Source organism: Mchenga conophoros, linkage group LG22 (assembly GCF_057382185.1).
Source record: "Mchenga conophoros isolate Kocher_MC1m ecotype Shallow Benthic linkage group LG22, M_conophoros_male_GT1.1, whole genome shotgun sequence".
Taxonomy (NCBI): domain Eukaryota; kingdom Metazoa; phylum Chordata; class Actinopteri; order Cichliformes; family Cichlidae; genus Mchenga; species Mchenga conophoros.
In genome coordinates, this window is record NC_140546.1 from 10,513,368 (window position 1) to 10,531,021 (window position 17,654).

General features: G+C 40.9%; 2 protein-coding genes across 4 annotated transcripts; both read right to left on the bottom strand.

The window, feature by feature from the left end:
- Nucleotides 1-539: 539 nt before the first annotated feature.
- On the bottom strand, nt 540-5,510 carry naxe (NAD(P)HX epimerase). The gene is made up of 7 exons (XM_085263116.1): nt 5,365-5,510; nt 3,581-3,770; nt 3,394-3,502; nt 2,355-2,465; nt 2,126-2,236; nt 1,637-1,784; nt 540-999 (listed from the first exon to the last, which is right to left on the bottom strand). The coding sequence occupies exons 2-7, from the start codon at nt 3,751-3,753 to the stop codon at nt 800-802; spliced, it is 852 nt and encodes a 283-aa protein (XP_085119242.1). The 5' UTR covers nt 3,754-3,770; nt 5,365-5,510; the 3' UTR covers nt 540-799.
- Nucleotides 5,511-6,325: 815 nt separating this feature from the next.
- Nucleotides 6,326-17,356, bottom strand: LOC146548836 (lamin-A-like). Of its 3 annotated transcripts, none has more exons than XM_085262074.1 (15): nt 17,218-17,356; nt 15,552-17,120; nt 14,769-14,889; nt 14,010-14,365; nt 12,319-12,475; nt 11,908-12,033; nt 11,636-11,806; nt 11,286-11,411; nt 10,327-10,547; nt 9,962-10,235; nt 9,753-9,860; nt 9,545-9,664; nt 9,344-9,400; nt 8,241-8,435; nt 6,326-8,122 (listed from the first exon to the last, which is right to left on the bottom strand). In XM_085262074.1, exons 4-15 carry the CDS (start codon nt 14,345-14,347, stop codon nt 8,087-8,089), a joined length of 1,929 nt encoding a protein of 642 aa, XP_085118200.1. In that variant the 5' UTR covers nt 14,348-14,365; nt 14,769-14,889; nt 15,552-17,120; nt 17,218-17,356; the 3' UTR covers nt 6,326-8,086. The 3 variants fall into 3 exon arrangements, with proteins under 3 accessions (XP_085118200.1, XP_085118198.1, XP_085118199.1); XM_085262072.1 differs by having other exon boundaries at nt 8,241-8,438; XM_085262073.1 differs by lacking the exons at nt 15,552-17,120; nt 17,218-17,356 and having other exon boundaries at nt 8,241-8,438; nt 14,769-15,141.
- Nucleotides 17,357-17,654: the final 298 nt, after the last annotated feature.

The window sequence follows — 17,654 nt, forward strand, 5'->3', positions numbered from 1 at the left end:
ACCAAGGCGTTCCAGGCCGGCCAAGATATAATCTCTCCAGCGTGTCCTGGGTCTGCCCCGGGCCTCCTCCTGGTGAAACATGCCCAGAAAACCTTACCCAGGAGGCGCCCAGTGAGCATCCTTGTCAGATGCCCGAACCACCTCAGCTGGCTCCTTTCGATGTGGAGGAGCAGCGGCTCTACTCTGAGCCCCTCCCGGATGGCCGAACTTCTCACCCCATCTCTAAGGGAGAGGCCAGCCACCCTTTGGAGGAAGCTCATTTCCACCGCTTGTATTCGCAATCTCGTTCTTTCGGTCACTACCCACAGCTCGTGACCATAGGTGAGGGTAGGGACGTAGATCGACCGGTAGATTGAAAGCTTCGCTTTTACACTCAGCTCTGTCTTCACCACAACAGACCGGTACAGCGTCCGCATCACTGCAGCCGCTGCACCAATCAGTCTGTCGATCTCCCGCTCCCTTCTCCCATCACGTATATACGTGTACGTATATGTAAAAAAAAAAATTTGGGAAAAGCAGAATATATGAACTTTAAAAAGTTTGTCAGTTTGTCAGAGAAAGAATTTTTTTATTTTCATATTTACTTTAGCTGATGCTGCCATTGTGCTGCAGGTGTGATGACAGCATACGATTATGTCACATAAGCTCTCTTAAAATCAACAAACAAGACGTGTTAATGAGTGAACGGATGTCACGCTGCTGGCTGTTTCACCCAGTTTACAGCCTTTATGCTGAGCTAAGCTGATTGCTTTATAACGCCAGTGACAGCTTATTTCCCTTCAGTGATGGCCCACATCTCTTAGAGTTGCAAAACACAGTCTGTGCTGGGGTACTGGGGCAGGTTGAGTTGATATTTCTTCTCCAAGCCAGGTGGCACAAATCTGCCTCCCAAGAAGTGATATCGTCCTTTAAACAGGGAGGCGGATTTCTTTGGTGCAGTGAGAGAGATGAGCATGTCAGGCTGGAGTCCATCTGTGCTACCCTGCTCCACATCCCAACCTTTAACATGAAAACAAACAAAAAAAGGCTGTCACTAACCAGCTGGAATTTCTGTTTCCTGAGATAATCTGCAGTATGTCTGTTAGCGACAGTTGTTAGACCCAAATCAATATCCTCTGTTTGGGAGCGCGGACATGCAGCAGGCTTCATGCAGTTATTGATTATAATCATTCCAGACTGTTGACAGATGCACTGCAGTTTAATAAATCCTCACTGACAATAAGCAGAACTCCACAACATTGCTGGCAAGCCGTACTGCAGCGAGGAGGACTGCAAAACCACATGTTTTTCAGCTAAAAGCTGGCTATACATTGGGTTTAGTTTAAGAGGTAATGCTAGCAAAAGTTAATACATCCATTTTTATAAGAGACATTTCAATTCAAGGTTGTGGCGACATGGAGCTTTCCCCAGCTGCCATGAGCTGGGAGGCGGGTTATATCGTTGAAGGGTTAGCAGTCTGTCAGCATGGCTAACAAAGAAAAACAGCACTTCACATTCACATCTTCATGGTGATGTGCTAACCCCTGCCCCACTATACTGGTGCATGCCTTATTGATTACTTTTTAATGGCAGTAATTTTGTATTGTAACCAGTTACTTCACAAAGTAATGTCACCCAAGGACTGGTGAGGACTGACCTGAGGGGATGTCGATGCTGGCTGTGGGCACTGTGGACTTTTTCAGTGTGTCCAAGATGGAGCCAAAGGGCTCTCGCACAGCTCCCTTGAAGCTGAAGCCAAAGATGGCGTCTATCACCAGGTTGTATGCTTCATCAATCGCTTTGGCCTGAGGAGACAGTTTTACCCAGATAAGTTAGTTTCAAAGGAATTAATCAATAGCTTGAAAGCACATTTATTTCAGTGAGTAAATCCATCAACTAAAGCTCCTCTTAGCTACCAATGAAATTATTCACTATCTAGTTTGCTGTAATAAAAACAGAGCTATTATCCCCTCAGTATCATTTAGACAGCTAATTTAAACTGGAGCCTAATTACATTAGCTCTGTTCATGTGTAACAGAGCATTTGTACAGCTTCATACAAAATGCACAGTCAGAAAACAATAAGCAGTGTGTCTGTGTGTTTACATTGGATAAAGCTGCAGCTACATATTTTATTAACACCAAACCTCAGGCATCTCAGTCAGGAAGGGGATCTCCATTTTCTGGCACTGTGTGGTTAGGCCTTGGAACAGCGGCTTGTTTGGCCTCTTTGGGTACAGGATGGTCGGCTCGTAACCCTGAAATCAGACACACAAAGTACTAACGAGGAAAAAGGAATTTAGGATTTTAAGGCTGAACGAGGATGTGAAAATAAATGGTTTACTTTCCTCTTCTGTGAAATTGAGAGACACTCACAAAGAGTTTCAGATGCCGGGCACAGACCAGGCCATCGCCCCCGTTGTTACCTGGTCCACAAATCACTAGCAGAGAAGGTCTGGCTTTCACCAGAGAAGTAAGTGGATATGCCTGAAGGAAAAGAAGAAAGCAAAATAAACTTTGATATATTTAACCTCCTAGGACCTGGCGTCCACATATGTGGACATCACATTTTGGGTTGTTTAGACCAAAATCCTAAATTTTGCTCTACAAGGGCCTGATATCCACTTACGAGGACATTATACTGCCACTGTTCTATCGAAATTTTAGACAAATATCCTCATATGTGGCTCTAATTTTTCTCAGAAACAAAAATCAGGTAAAAAATATGGCAATTCTTTGTTTTTACATTCATTGGGTCACAATCAGCCCAAATATCAAAGAGAAATTAAAAATGCATGTCATGGAAGAGTTTGGGTCTTAGGAGGTTAAGGGCCCGTTCTGTGTTAGTTACGCAAACCAAGTAAAGCTTCTTCCTGCACCTTCGAGCAAAATGCAGTTGTATCAAGTGCATCTCAATTCCACAACAGCAAACTTAAAAGTGCAGTTGAAAATATTTCAGACTTTGATTGTGCAAAAAGACGAATGTTTCAACATTACTATAACGTCATCAAGTGCAATGTTACTTTAGTCTGACTACAGAAAAATAAAGGCTGACGAGTAAGATTAGACCAGAGTTTTGGGGGAAATTCATCACACGATTTTTGCGTAACTGGTTGGTAGCTGTCTATTTACATCAATGTTTAAACTTTTATTTTTGTAACTGGATTAAGTGGCTCAACCATAGAATAGAAGAAAAAAGTGAAAATATTTCTACACCCCACTTTCGACCCTTGTTTCTTTCTTCAAACCCTAAAGACACCAAACTCATTTTTGAGCAGCTGGAATAGGTAGAGGTCTCACATTAGTTCCTGAAATAATTATTTTACATTATAAAAGAGTTTGTTGCCAGTCCAGTGACTAATATTCCTCCCGTTAGATTTGCATTTCAAAAATAAGAGCCCACGGTGACGCTCACCCGTGTGACGGCTGTGGCACAGCTGAGTCCAGCCAGCTCCATCAGTTGATCCACACTGAAGCCGTACTCACTGAAGAGCTCCTCGTCGATGTGCTGGGCCTCCTCCTGCCTGTGAAGTATTTACAGGTCAGTCTAGACTCATGAAGTCTGGTTTTACTCTTATGTGTGAAAAGGTTAAAACCTTCACCCGAGATATTTGATGGCCTGGGCCATGGTGGACGCTGGTGTGCTCCTGAAACAGTCCTTTCTGTGGCTGTTAGCTGCAGCGGGCAACGGGCATGTCCCTGCCTGAGCGAGGGCTGTCGCGGCTCGTGAGGTCACCAGGAAGCCGATCCCAAACAGAGCTCGAACGCTCAACATCCAGATGATACAAGCTCCTGAGGAAATTTAAGAAAAGACCACAGTGAGCAATGTTCAGTCTGCTGATGACGCAGGTTTCACTCCTTTCGCTGTTTCCTTGCTTTTATTTGCTCACACCTGCAGACTGCAAACTTAGAATCAGTCATTCCCTTCGTCTGCGTTGCTGCTTAGTATGCGTTAAAGAAAGAGGTGAGACACCCCACTCTCACACAGTCTGTGCAACACCAGAACATGGTTGATTAAAACTAAATAAAAAAACCCATACTAGGCATTTAAAAAACAAAATTCCACAACAAAAATGAACTAAAATGATACTGTGTTATTACAAAACTAATACAGTAAAGATAAACTGAGTGTATTTTCTGTGTAACCATCAAAACAAAAAAATAATCTAAGTGCAGTAATATTTACAGATCTGACTGCTTTATTTCCTCCCACAGGAGAAAATCATCTTGAATTAGACCACTGCAGCATTAAAAAAATAAGAATAACAATAATAAAAACAAATGTAAATAGATTACAAGTAACTTATTTTATGTAAATACACTAATAATCAATACAGAGAAAACTATTATCTGTATCGCTAAAATTATGTGAAAAGGAACATTATCACAGGAATCTCTGCAATCCTGTGAAAAACTAATTACAGCCCATGATTCAGCAGCTTGTAGCACCACCTTTAGCAGCAATCATTTCCTGTATGAGTTTATCAGCCTCTAACATCACTAAGGGGGAATTTTGTCCTACTCTTCTTTATAACATTGCTTCGGTTCCTTGAGGTTTGCAGGTATTTATTAATGCACAGCTTTCTTAAGAGCCTGCTGCATTTTAATCATGCTGAGGTCTTTCACCTGGCCATTGTAACACCTTGATTCTTTTCTTTTTCACAAATTTGCTGCTGTGCTAGACATCACTGTCCTGTTGCATGACTGAATTTGGGTCAGGCTTTAGCTGTCAGACAGATTAAAGAACAGTTGAATCAAATATGAACTGGTGCAGACAGTCAACCTGGTGACTGTAAGGTGACCACATCCTGTGTCTGAAAAACACTCCTTCCAAACGAGCCAGACTTGTTTAATCTTTCTCTAACAGTTCATTGCACAGATCGATCTTTTGGTGAATTTGCTGGGAAGTTTGTGGTACTGTGTTGACACACCTGAATGTTGCAGACCAGCAAAAGTGCCTAAACTTGTGCTTTTACAGAGGTGCTCATGATCAATTAATCGTGATTAGCAGCACCTTACTGCTACATACCCTCTTAATTACAATGAAAGCAGTCAGGGTTTACTTATTAATCCACATGACTGCACAGAAATAAAAAGTGTCTGAACTATGAACACTGAAGTGAAACAGATTTCACTTGCTAACATCCAGTTCGATTTATGTTCAGATCAACGCGACTAATATTTGTAAATGTTTATTAGCATTTGTATTTTTTTTTTTATTTTTTATCTGCATTACACGGTTATGTGGATATTACTGTGTACACATTAATGTCGCAGGGCTACAGTAGGAGCACTCTCATGTCCACTTCACTGTTATCTAGCTCTGACTTGCTAGCTAACGTTTAGCATTTGCTCCACTTCGTGTCAAAACATTAGCGACACTCACCAAATTTTAACACCCTTTTTCTTGCAGACAGCTTCACATGCAGTTTTGTCCTTTTAAACCACAGAGCTCTTAGTTTTGGAACTTTGACGCTGTGCAAGAGCAACACTTGCACTCTGACCTTGTAGGCTACTTCCGGGTTTGAAAGCGACCTGAAAACCAGGATTCCAAAATAAAAGCCTGCTCTCAGTCGGAGAGACTGCAGTAAAAGACACACTTTTCTAATTAAAATGAGAAAATATGCGTAACCCTTACTATATATAAATGAAGTAGAATCCCTATATGCCAGCTATATAGAATCAGACCCATGTGACACACGATATAAGCCCATTTTATACATTCTTTTTTATATCCTTAATTTAACTATAACTAGTAAAGCACAAATGTTCAAAAACATTTCCATTAAAGATATTCCAGTAAATAATTCTTTATAAAAACAGAAGGTCTATGAGCAGAAATTTCATTTATGATTTGGAATGTTCATTATATATATGAACGATTTGATTTTGAAAATATTTTTATTTATTTTTTGTAATTTCAAGAAGCAGGAATTCCTTCTAAATAGCGGAGAAAAGGTACAAAAAATATAAATGAAATACTCAAGTAAAGTTCAAGAGGTGGTGAAATAAATGCACCTATAGTTTTATAATACCGTGGACGAGTATGAATACTGAACAGTTATAATCTGTTCTTTTATATTATTGTTATCATGTAATTGTGAGCCTGAATACAAATGTCATATTTTTCTTCATTTGAATGAAACTTTTTTTTTTAAATTATTGATTTTTATTAAATCAATAAAACTCTTGGCCTCGTTCAAACAGATGAACTATATAGCAACACCTGACTGTGTCCTAATAGAGGAATTATTAGAGGCTGGAATTGCCCACCCCTGTATTAGATTCTATGGTGAGGCAGTAAATATTGTAAGAAACTGAGTAAATAGAAAGACACAGAAAAAAGGCAGGTTTCTGAAAACACGTTTATTCATTTTAATAAAAAAAAAACCCGACAATATTCTGTAGATCTGTAGCAAGGTTGGGTTCATTTTACCTTCACCATGTAAGAAGATTTAATGAGAAAAAAAAAGTTTTCAATTTTGGTAAAATTGTAGGGGAGACCGGGGATAGTTGTAACATTTTTGACATTTCTGTCTGTAAATTGGAGCTCGTTTAAGGTAGTGGATTCAAAATGTAATGCAAAGTATTTACATGTCTCAGCTATTAAATAGTGCAGCTATTTTCTCTGCAGCACAATTACCCATTGCATGGTATGGCCTCAAACACAAAGAGTGAAATGTTACAATTGACCCCATAGTCTGGGTTAGTTGTAACATATCCTGGGGTGAAATGTAACACAATGAAATAAGGGTACTAACAAAACATTTACATGTAATCTTTGTTTATTCAACACATGAATGCACTTACATCCATTTATGTAGCTATGTGTGTGTGTGACAGAATGCAGACGTCTAGCTTTTGAACATATTCCAACCCCCCAAAAAAGACAAGTTATGGAATTTTCTGCAACTGAATATTTAATTAATTTTGGTTGGTCTTCCTTGAGTTTGGCCTCATTGGCTCAGTGGGCATTATAACCTACAACTCTTGCACCAATTTTGAACATAACAATGAAGCTGAAAAAATGTAGTTGTTCACCAGCATCGCAATTCCATTACTTTTTATCATGGTTTACCTTGGTGAGGTTTGCAAAGTGCTTCAGAAAGATGAGGAAATCTGTTTCTTGCACCCATCCTGATTTATTTCCACTACCAGTACTTCCTACTGGTCCATCTCTGACACAGTGGTCTGCATAATGTATGTGTGGGAACACAAACAGTGGAGGAATTGTGTTGCCAATGGCATTAACCGCATATACAAAAGCAACCAGTGAACCTCTCTCGCTGATGTCGCTGCCCCAACTTGTTTAATATAAGTTAAAGTAATAGTGTGGTAAGTTGTAACATCTGCATTATTGTTACAACTAACCCAGACTGTTGCTGTTACAACTGACCCAGACTCCTATAGCCATGAACTAGCTAACATTACAGCCAATGGCTAAAACATTAGCACTAAAGACTTACACAGAATATATCCCCATAGACATACAAATAACATAATTTAAGTTTGATGAGTTTAACTGCAAAGCAGATAATGCTATTACAAATTGAAATAAAGTAGAAAAACTTACTTTTTGGCATACAAATTACTTTTTTTCATGTTAAATTGTCTGTGTTTGGCAAAATGTGCTGATTTTTCACATGTGATAGCAGAACTGAGTTGGGCATGCACAGGATGAGTCACATCATTTGAAACTTAGCCCTGATTGGAGAAATTGGAAGTGTTACAACTGACCCACGTTACAACTGTCTCCCCTAAACTGATCACAACCCCGCTGTGTCAGAGTGTCTATAGAGTATAATGAAATTAATTTGAATTAAGTTTTTAAAACGAATGAATGTTAAAGTAACTGTTTTACATTTTCCAACCTTAAATGTCCCTAATATAAAAAAACAAACAAAGCTAACCCCAATTAACCTTTAGGCTCTGGAAAATTATTCTTATTCATGCATATGTACATTATAAAAAGCAGTATAAAATTTTCTGGCATTCAATAACTTGAAATTAAATTGAAAGTACATAAACTGAACTAAAAACTATACCAGATAACTCAACAACTGATACCTAAGAAGCTATAGAAAATGTAGTGTAGTGGCCCCAGGGCTTCACATGATTGGACAGCTCTCCATTCTGCCTCCAGTCTAGGAAGAAATTTTAACAAAATTAGAATTATCACACATGCATATTAATAGACAAAAAAGAGGTAATCTTTGCATGAAAGGGAAGTCATATATCTCCTGTATGAGCTGCGGTACTCACCTTGCGAGGTGTGCTCGTGCTGAACACGTAGGAGTGGGGCAGTAAACCCTCGGAGATGCCTCCGCTGCGGAAGGAGCGGGAAGCAGAGGACACGGAGCAGTTGCTGGATTTATCTGAAGGAAGTCCGCATGAGCCGCACACGACCGTCCGGCTCCGCAGGTTGTACTCGCCGTCCCCACAGGTGCTGTGAGCCACCTGCTGAGGCACAGACACAGCTTTTAATTAGTGTGTGTTAAAAAAACAAACAAACCCTGCAGTGGTAATAAAGGTCAAGTATGTGTCGTGGTGTCTGTGCTTATTTAATTTTCATTCCTTCTCACTGATATTTTCCTAATGTTTTGGTCTCTGTTTTGTCTTTCTTGTTTCCATTTCCTGTCTTATTTTGGTATGTGATTTTCTTTGTGTCTCTTGGGATTGACTTCCTGTCTTTGTCTCTTCCCCCCCACCTCTGACACTCCTTTGTGACTGCCTGCCCCACCCTTATTTGTTTAATGAGCATCTACTCAGTCCTGTGTGTGTAAATAGTCTGTATCTATGGGAGGACTGGTTTTGTAACAGCTTTTGTTATTAAACCGCCTTTGTCTCCTGTATTTTTGTAGCCCTGATACAATGAACAAGAGCCTAAAAACAATAAGTGAACTGTTTTTTTGTTTTTTTTAAATTGTCTCTTTTAACAGTTAACATTGAGTTGCGTAAACAGTTGATGAAATATGTGTGTTTGCAACTATTCTTCACTACTGATAATCATTTTTCTAGTAAGAATGTAAAAATATCCATTGGGAGCTGCAACTGTGTGAGATTTTGCTGTATTTCTTCATTTGCACACGCACATGTGTCCTTGCTTCACCTAACTAAAAACACATATATCCTTTTAAATATCTTTATTTTACTTACCAACCATCACCTTATCATGCAACACGTAATGCTCAGTTTCAATGTTACCGCCCCCACACAGTGATACGGATCCATTTGAAATGTTAATATCTGAATTAATGTGATTCTTATTTTAATTCAATGCAAAACCAGTGGATGCTGCTAATTGGATTCTGGTCCTGCACATGATCTCATTATGCACATGCTAGGAAAACTATCATTTCTCTCACCATGTCATCATCTTCTTCTTCAAGGTGAGTGCGGGTGACCTTCCTCATTGCCATTTCCTGAAAGAAAAGTGTTGTAGTTCTTATTTATTCATTCAGTTTCGGTATATTTTAAATATACTGGCCATGAGTTTTGATGTCTTGACACTTTAGGTCTGAATGAAATGTCTATCAAGCCCAATAAGCTGATTTAATTCAAAATACCTCTCCATTAGTGCTGATCAAAGTAGTCTGGAAGAGGTCTCCGGTGCCCCAGGAGGGCTGATTCTTCCACACCAGGTCAGATGGAGGATTATGAGTTCCACCAGAATTAGAGGCCCAGATCTGACCACATGGACAGTACAGAGTAAATCATCTGTGCTAATCAGGTGTTGATTGGTGATTCTGATTGCTGAATAAAGACGCTACTAACCGTCACCCTCTGACCAGCCTTCAAGGTGAATTTAGCTGGGAACTTGAAGGCGATGGGAGTGCCAGATCCCACCTGCCGCTTCACCTGCCAGTTCCCCAGATTCTGATCCTACAAGAGCAAGAGGGTAGTTGGGTAAAAACGTCAGAGTTCAAAGTCACTACATTACAAATAGTAATGTAGTCAGTCCACCTCCAACTTCTCCATCTCACCTCATCAGCTTTGTTGCTGAGTCTGACATATTTCCCATCCAGATCCACCTCGTCCACAGTGACACGTCCACTGGCCGAAGCCTGCTGGGTGATGCGAGTGCGGGAAACGGCTCCACCGGCGAAGCTGGAGGCCTCGCTGTCGGTGTCGTTAGGGCGACGTCTCTTAGCAGGGGAGTTCTGAGCGCTGTGGTGGATAGATCGAGAGAGAGCTCCAGAAGTAGAGGATCGACTTCCCGCCGCCCTGGTAGGAGGAGGGCTGGGCGAAAGACGCAGTCTGCAGAGAGAAACATGTTGATGACGATGATGAGATAAATGAAAAAGTTTATGAACCACACAGAGGAAACGATGAGCGTCGTTACACATACCTTTGCTCTTCTCCCTCCAGCAACTTCCTGTAGGCGCATATCTCCATGTCCAGGGCCAGCTTAACGTCGAGGAGTTCCTGATACTCATCGAGCTGCTGCTGCATCTGGTGCCTCATCTCTGCCATCTCTCGATCCTTCTCACCCAGAAGGCGACGCGTGCTGTCCCGCTCCCGCGACAGAGCATCCTCGAGGTCCCTGATCTTTGCCTCACGAGCTGCCAGCTGGATCAAACCAAAGAGTCACAAAGTTACTGCCTGATAGGATCAAACAAGCAAGTCTGGAGACCTCAAGAGCAATCAAGGAGTGAGTTAATAATTGAGCTCAAAAAACAAAGGAAATCTAGAGAAACCATGAAAAACTGAACTTTTAAACAAATAAATGGAGTTTACAGCCAGCATCAATTTGAAGAGCCTAATTCATGTGAATCTATAAAAACAACTTCTGTTTTAAATTAAATTGATTTCTGTTGGGGTCTGTTTTTACTTTAAAACATGGATGTCAAACTGATTTTACATAGTGAGTCACATACACCCCACTTTGATCTTAGGTGATATTGAATTGGCCGGACCAGTGAAACTACATGATAAATACGCAAAACTACAGAATAATTTATGTTACTTCTTTCCACAGACTGTTCTGAAATGATAAAATATAAAGTTTTTGTTGTTCTTTTTACTATGGACTCAATATTTGAAAAACAAACTTTCTTGTCATTTAGTTGCTTAATTACTTTGATTTAGCATGAAAGTGGGCAATCTTTATTATCAGGAACATCTGTAAAACCTATGAAACTGCAGTTAAAAATTCAAAATCTATGCGCTTCTTTACATTTTCTACAGCTTTGGCGGGTCGATTGTGTCTTATGTTTTGCACCCCTGCTCTGAAATATGAAAAATATCACCCTTTTCTTTAAGTGATGTATGCTTGCAGATAAGTGTGTGCTGATTATTTGTAAGAACCTGTTTCTGTAGCTGGCTGAGCTGAGTCGACGTGGACTCCAGGCGTACTCGGATCTGCTGGAGCTCCTCGTGTGCTGCCCCAACCAGGTGGCTGCTCCTGTCTGCTGACTGACGAGCACTCTCCAGCTGATGGAGGGAGATAAAACATGGACTGTAACCAAATTATACAAGACATTTGTGAAACTGCGAAAGCCCAACAACTCGGAACTACACAGCCATGTCACGATGTTTTAACTGGATATTTCTGCTGCGCAATTATTCAGTGCAGCTTTCTTTCACCACTGAGGACCAAAACAGAAGACATAAATGCTGCAAAGTAAACCTTTAGTAACAGTAACTTGATGGTCTACCTTGGTGTTGTAGGTCTTCTCGATCTCATCCTTGTACATTTTAATCTGCAGCTCATGCTGGTTGCGCATATCCGCCAGTGCCTCGGCCAGTTTGCATTCAAACTCCTGCTGGTGGCCATTATCCAGTTCAACCATGCGGGACTCATGACGCCTCTTTATCTCCCGCAGCTCCTATTGAAAATTTACCAGCAATGATTATCAGTAAAGTCCAGCATGGGTACTTTTTAAAATGATTAACTAATGATAAGAACATATGCAAAAAGCGCTCAGACCTCAGAGTGGAGGTTCTTCTGAAATTCCAGCTCCTCTTTCAGAGTCTGGATGCGATTCTCTCCATCCACCCTCCTCAGCATCTCATCCTGCAGCTGCTTCTTGGCATCGGCCAAGCTGGTATCCAACTAAAAAAGAAGCACAAAATGGGCCGAGTATGAGTACAAAGTAATGCTGCGGAGTGGAAAATAAGCAGTCAGTGGAGTATGCGGGCAGGAAAACATGCAGAGAGGCTGTCCTTCAACCCCTGCTGAAATCTGAATTAGCTGACATTTACTAACAAAACTTGGAAGAAAGAGAGGAGGACTATGAAGGACAAACAGAGAGGTTCTGAGCTTGTAGACTGACTGCAGAAAGATTGAGCCCAGATGTGTTTCTATTGAGTTTTAAATTGAGCGTGGGTTTGACTTTACCTTGGCAACCTGCGCCTTCAGGTCCCTGTTTTCCACCTCGAGGTTACGCTTTTCTCCAAGAGCCGTAGTCAAGGAAGCATCCTTCGAATTAAGCAGAGCCTCCAGGTCTTTGAGCCTCTGCAAGGCTCCCCCCAGTTCTGACTCTTTTTTAGTGTTCCTATGAAAACAAAAATGGGGACTAAGTTCCACTTTAAGTTCTCAAAGTGCAGCTTTTGTTCATTTTTAGTGCAAGCATGAATGAAAGAATGCACTACTTTACATTTTCTATGACAGCTTTGAGTGAGATCAAGGGAGGATTTCTCATTCATGTTTATCTCCATTAGTCACCATAGCAACAATACTTGAACAAAACCTTAAACTACTATTACAAATGCCACTGAGACTTTCAATGTGTACATTTTCTCTCGTTTTACTCAAATGACACTCAATTCATTCAAGCTTTGAGAATCCATAGTTTAAGAGTTTAAGCATCTTACTGCATTTGTTTTAGTGACCTAAGACCTAAAACTGAATTACTATAGTTTCCTTTACACACTCTAATCAAACAAATATGAGCTATTTTTGAATGAGGATGTCTACAAGAAGCAGAAGCAGGGGAAAGACCTCGGTGCATATGAGTCATAGACCACAGTGATTTTCATCAAGTCCCGTGGATCTGGTAGCCACAAGCCACAGCCGTTGGTTTTTAGCTGAGATATTGCCATGGCAACGGTATGGCTTTGCCAAACACACTGTGGCCGTCGTTTTATTATTTACGGAAAAATAATCCAGGCAAGAGTGGAGCTCTTTAAACACTGCCACGTATTGTGTATAATGATGACTTTGGTGAAGGAGGAGAAGCTGGGGAAAGAGTTAGTCATCAGCCTCTGGATGTGGAAGCATGGGAAAGAGCTGGAGTCCCACTCCAGCTCTTGCCCAGTGAGCAATGAGGAGAATATGTTACAGTTATAGGGAGTGTTTCCAGCGGCAGGGTAACACAACTCTCAGTGCATCACCAAGTTAAAACATCAGTTATTAAAAGATTATGAGTAACTGCTGCTTAATATGTATCAACACTGAAGTCCAAACCCTTTCACATTTGTATTAAGGGACAAATAGATGCCTTCAATTGAAAGGGTTTGTTTGAAAAGGGGGATTTTAGATGCCTCGCAGCAGCGAGACATCTCATGATCACCAGACACTCTGCAGCAGAGTTCTTTCTGAGAAGAGTTTGGCAATCCCGACTTCAAAAGCTGTATCGTATAACTTTAGCTGAACAGCAGACACTGTGGGACAGGTGATAATTATGGGATAATAGTAACTGCTAATGTAAATATAACACAAACAGAAATGAGTTATGAAGTCAGCAGAATGACAAGAAACTCCTAAGACTTGCTGAAATTAGATACTGGAAGCTAAAGGTCAAACCACATTAAATCGTGCCGTGACAGCCCCTGAGTGTAAGGAATGAGTAAGGGTGAATTCTGCAGCTCATGATTTCATCTTGTTGTTACTATTTTGTCTTTTAAAGTTACACACTCCCACTATAGCTATAAAAAAACAACAAAAAAAACCCCACCCACATCGATCAAACACACAGGGGTGAGTTTAAGGAATTTGGGGACCCAAGATGAGAGGGCACAAACCCAAAGTAATCAATCTTTTTTCTCAGCAGCTCCTGCAGACACGTGCAAAGACAGTAAACATTATACCTGGCTTTCAGCTCCTTGTGGTCCTCTCGCAGCTTGCCCAGCTCCAGCTGCAGCCGTGCTCGCTCTTTGGCCACCGAGTCCAGTGTCTGGCGGGCATCTGCCAGCTCCGTCTCATAGGCAGCCTTCAGACCCGTCAGCTCCCGGCTGACCTCTGTCTCCGACTCGGTGATGCGCAGACGCAGCCCGGCGTTCTCAACCTCCAGAGAGCGGACCTTGTCGATGTAGACGGCCAGTCGATCGTTGAGGTTGCAGAGGTCCTCCTTTTCCTGGAGACGGGTGATCCGGTTGGGAGAAAGTGGTGTGTTTGCACCTCGTGGAGTGTTTTTGGGTGTCGCCATTGTAACTTTCTTATTTTGCTGTCAAAACAGATATGATTATATTCATTTGAGTCTAAAGAGTCAATTTGAGCAGGTTTTATTCAAGTGCAAATGCACACCATTCAGTTTGATCCGACAGTCGACGTGGAACATGTGTCACAAATAAGATGAAAGAAATATGCCCAAGAAATATTCATTGAAACACACAAAAATGAGGCAACTTTTTGGCTCAAAGTTCAAAGTTAAAAAGAAAACAAAGCTTAATTCACTGGAACATATTGATTACTTCCAAATACATCCGGCTCTTTTTAATCCCCTAACATTAAGCACACAAACGACAAAGCACAATTAATCAAAAGACATGGGTGGGGTTAACAACTCCACCCAAAAATTAAAGTGATGTCCTTGCCCAAAAGATACTAACTTATAAAATTCGATTTACCTTTTTAAAGTTTGTTAGAGGATGAGAAATCTCTGGAGATCTTTGCAGAGTAGTTTGACGATTTCCTTACGTGATCCCAGTGTTCGTCTTGGTTCTCTCTTCAGTCTGCAAACTGAGCTGTCTGCAAACCCATCAGAGTGCCCATGTAGGAAAGAATGAGATGGGAGGAGAGGTTGGCCTCAAGTTTGGCACTTGTTAGGTGGCTGTTCCTCCCTCCCTCTGTCTCTCTCTCTCTGTCTCACTGTAATGGGTGTACAGTCTGAATAAATGAGTCACCCTCTGCACAAAGCCACGCACAAAGCCATGTGATGCCTATAAGGGATAATTTTAAGCAGATCTGTTGGCTGAGACTTGAATTGTAGTCGTTTTGTAAAAGCTCTGCAAAAGTTTTAACTCCAGAAGAACCCCACAGAGCTGGAGTCTTCACATCCTGTAAGGATGCATTTACGCAACATCTTTTCTTAAGCTCTTACACAAATTTCCTACTTAGCCTTTGGTTTAAATACCTAAATGGCCAGAAATGTATTTCTTTGGACAGCCTTAACTAAGAGATTCCGAGTCATAAAACAAAAACAGCACCAAAAGTGTGCTCTGGCAGACTGGTTTTCTTTTGTAGACCTTTAATTATTCTGATTGTAGCCCACTAAACATCACTAAACATCATACATATAATATGTATGAGAAGATACAAGATACAGTGTTACAGATACAGATGATACAGTGTCTTTACATTTCAGTGGCAGGATGAGAGGACTACGCAGTGGTGCAGATGTTAGCACTCACCTCCTGGTCGGCTGGAGTGTTTCTCTGTGGAGTTTACAGGTTCTCCCTGTGTGCTCCAGTCTCCTCCCACACTCGGAACCACAGACATGCTCCTCTATAGGCGCTTCCATCTCGCCTCTCTTATATCAGCCAGGTCAGTCTGCCTTGCTTGAGAGCAAAATTTGACTAGGAAAATGAATGGCTGGACAGCTGGAGTGACTACAAAGACACTGAGGCTGAAGCATTTTACTAAATCTCATAAACTGATGAACAAGCTGATGGAGATTATATGCTAACTGGTCATTTTATTAGGGACACTTGTTTGACTGCTTGTTAATGCAAATTTCTTATCAGCCAATGGCATGATGAAAACTCAGTGCATTTAAGCAATGTGAAACAACTTACTGAAGTTCAAACTGAGCATCAGAATGGGCAACAAATGTTTCTCTTTTTCTTTGGACGCCCTTACAGTGCAAACCTGGTCTGAGTATTCTAGAAACTACTGATCTATTTGGATTTTACTGCACAACCATGGGGTTTTTAGAAAACTGAAAATATCCCGTGAGCAGTATTTTTCTCTGGGAGAAAATGTCTTCAGATTGCTGGTGATGGTGTAATTGCGTGGTGGATATTTTCTGGGCACGCTTTGGCCGCTTGGCACCAATTAAGCATTTTTAAATGCACAATCTTCCTATGTTCAGCCTTTTATAACCAGTGTGTACCAATCTTAGGATGACAGCCTCCAGCAGCATAACATAACCTCCACAGTCACCAGATCTTACTCCAGTACAGCACCTTTTGGGATGTGGGAGATGGATGAATGTGCTGCTGACAAATGTGCAGAAACTGTGATGCTATCATGTCAATATGGAGCCACATCTCTGAGGAACGTTTTCAGCACCTTGTTGACTTTATGCCATGAAGACTTAAGGCAGTTCTGGAGGAAAAAGGGGGTCCAACCCAGTACTAACTAGATATACTTAATAAAGTGGCCGATGAGTATGTATGTGGGGTTTTTTTTTTCATATGCACTTTTATCCCATTTATAACCTGTAACACAAGCTAGAAGTGGTTCATTTTAATAGTGGACTTTAAAGGGTTAAAGCTATGCTTGCAAAAATTCATTTTCCCCTTTGTGCTGGCTCTAAAAACTGACATGTAATAAATGGCAGACAGTTTTATTAAACACTATGAATTATGACTTTTGGACACACTGTTAAAGCCTTTATACAAGTAAATTAAACGGCAATGAATATTGTTTCAATCAAAGGATTTATGGATATCTGGTGTAAAATTACCAAGTATTTAAAAAACAAACAAACAAACAGGGGCCTAATGTGTAAAACATGTTCTTAAATAAATGTTATGTGCTTTGTGAGGCCTTACAAGCTTCAGTATGTTCGTGCTTTATTTTATAGACAGCTTCTGAGATTCTGTGTATGATAAAGGTGCATTTATTTGTGAATTAAATAGACTGTAAAAGAAAATCTGCTGATCTCAGTTGCGCAGATCAGCTGTGGAAGACGTCGTGCCTCCTGCCGCTGACACTCAGCATCGCCTCCTACTGTCAGAAATTGATGGGAAGGTTGGCTGTAAAGAAACAAGAACCCGTTTTATTTGTCTTTTTCACTCATTTAGCAGCTCAGCGATGTACAAACTGGGTCTGAATTTCAAGTAAAATGGTCACCATAGCTGCCCGATGTGTTAAAACCATGCGAGCTTCGGCTGTGCCTTGTTATGTAGACAGTTTTTGTCATGTGGTTTGAGAGAAAACCCGTATTGGATCTCTGTGGTCACCTGGGCAAAAGAGACCCGAAAAAAAAATCCCATCGAGGAACTGATTGATTGGGAGAGAAAAACGAGCACAAAAAATGACTCTCAGTGACAATATTTACCGCGCTATTAAATCCAAAGTCAAATAATTCGCGAGTAAATCGTTTTTAATAGAGAATTAACCAAACAAATCCCATGAAAATCCGTCTCTAACCAAACTGTTTGCACACCAGGAGTCACGTGAATACAAGCTCTCCAAATCTTACAAAGACAAAGCGACATTTAGAGCAAAAAAGACGCATTTCCTTCTGTCAAAAAACGAACAAACTAATCCACTCCGTGTCTTCTGGA

What these genes read in the sequence shown, in the direction of transcription:
- LOC146548836 (XM_085262072.1), bottom strand. Translation starts at nt 14,347, where the DNA reads ATGGCGACACCCAAAAACACTCCACGAGGTGCAAACACACCACTTTCT. An exon ending in TGAAGGCGCAGGTTGCCAAG is followed by an intron (nt 12,034 to 12,318) that starts GTAAAGTCAAAC and finishes CTTCTTTTTTAG; the next exon opens with TTGGATACCAGCTTGGCCGA. An exon ending in AGAAGAACCTCCACTCTGAG is followed by an intron (nt 11,807 to 11,907) that starts GTCTGAGCGCTT and finishes AATTTTCAATAG; the next exon opens with GAGCTGCGGGAGATAAAGAG.
- naxe (XM_085263116.1), bottom strand. Translation starts at nt 3,753, where the DNA reads ATGTTGAGCGTTCGAGCTCTGTTTGGGATCGGCTTCCTGGTGACCTCA. An exon ending in GTGCCACAGCCGTCACACGG is followed by an intron (nt 2,466 to 3,393) that starts GTGAGCGTCACC and finishes CTTTTCCTTCAG; the next exon opens with GCATATCCACTTACTTCTCT. An exon ending in CCCGGCATCTGAAACTCTTT is followed by an intron (nt 2,237 to 2,354) that starts GTGAGTGTCTCT and finishes GTCTGATTTCAG; the next exon opens with GGTTACGAGCCGACCATCCT.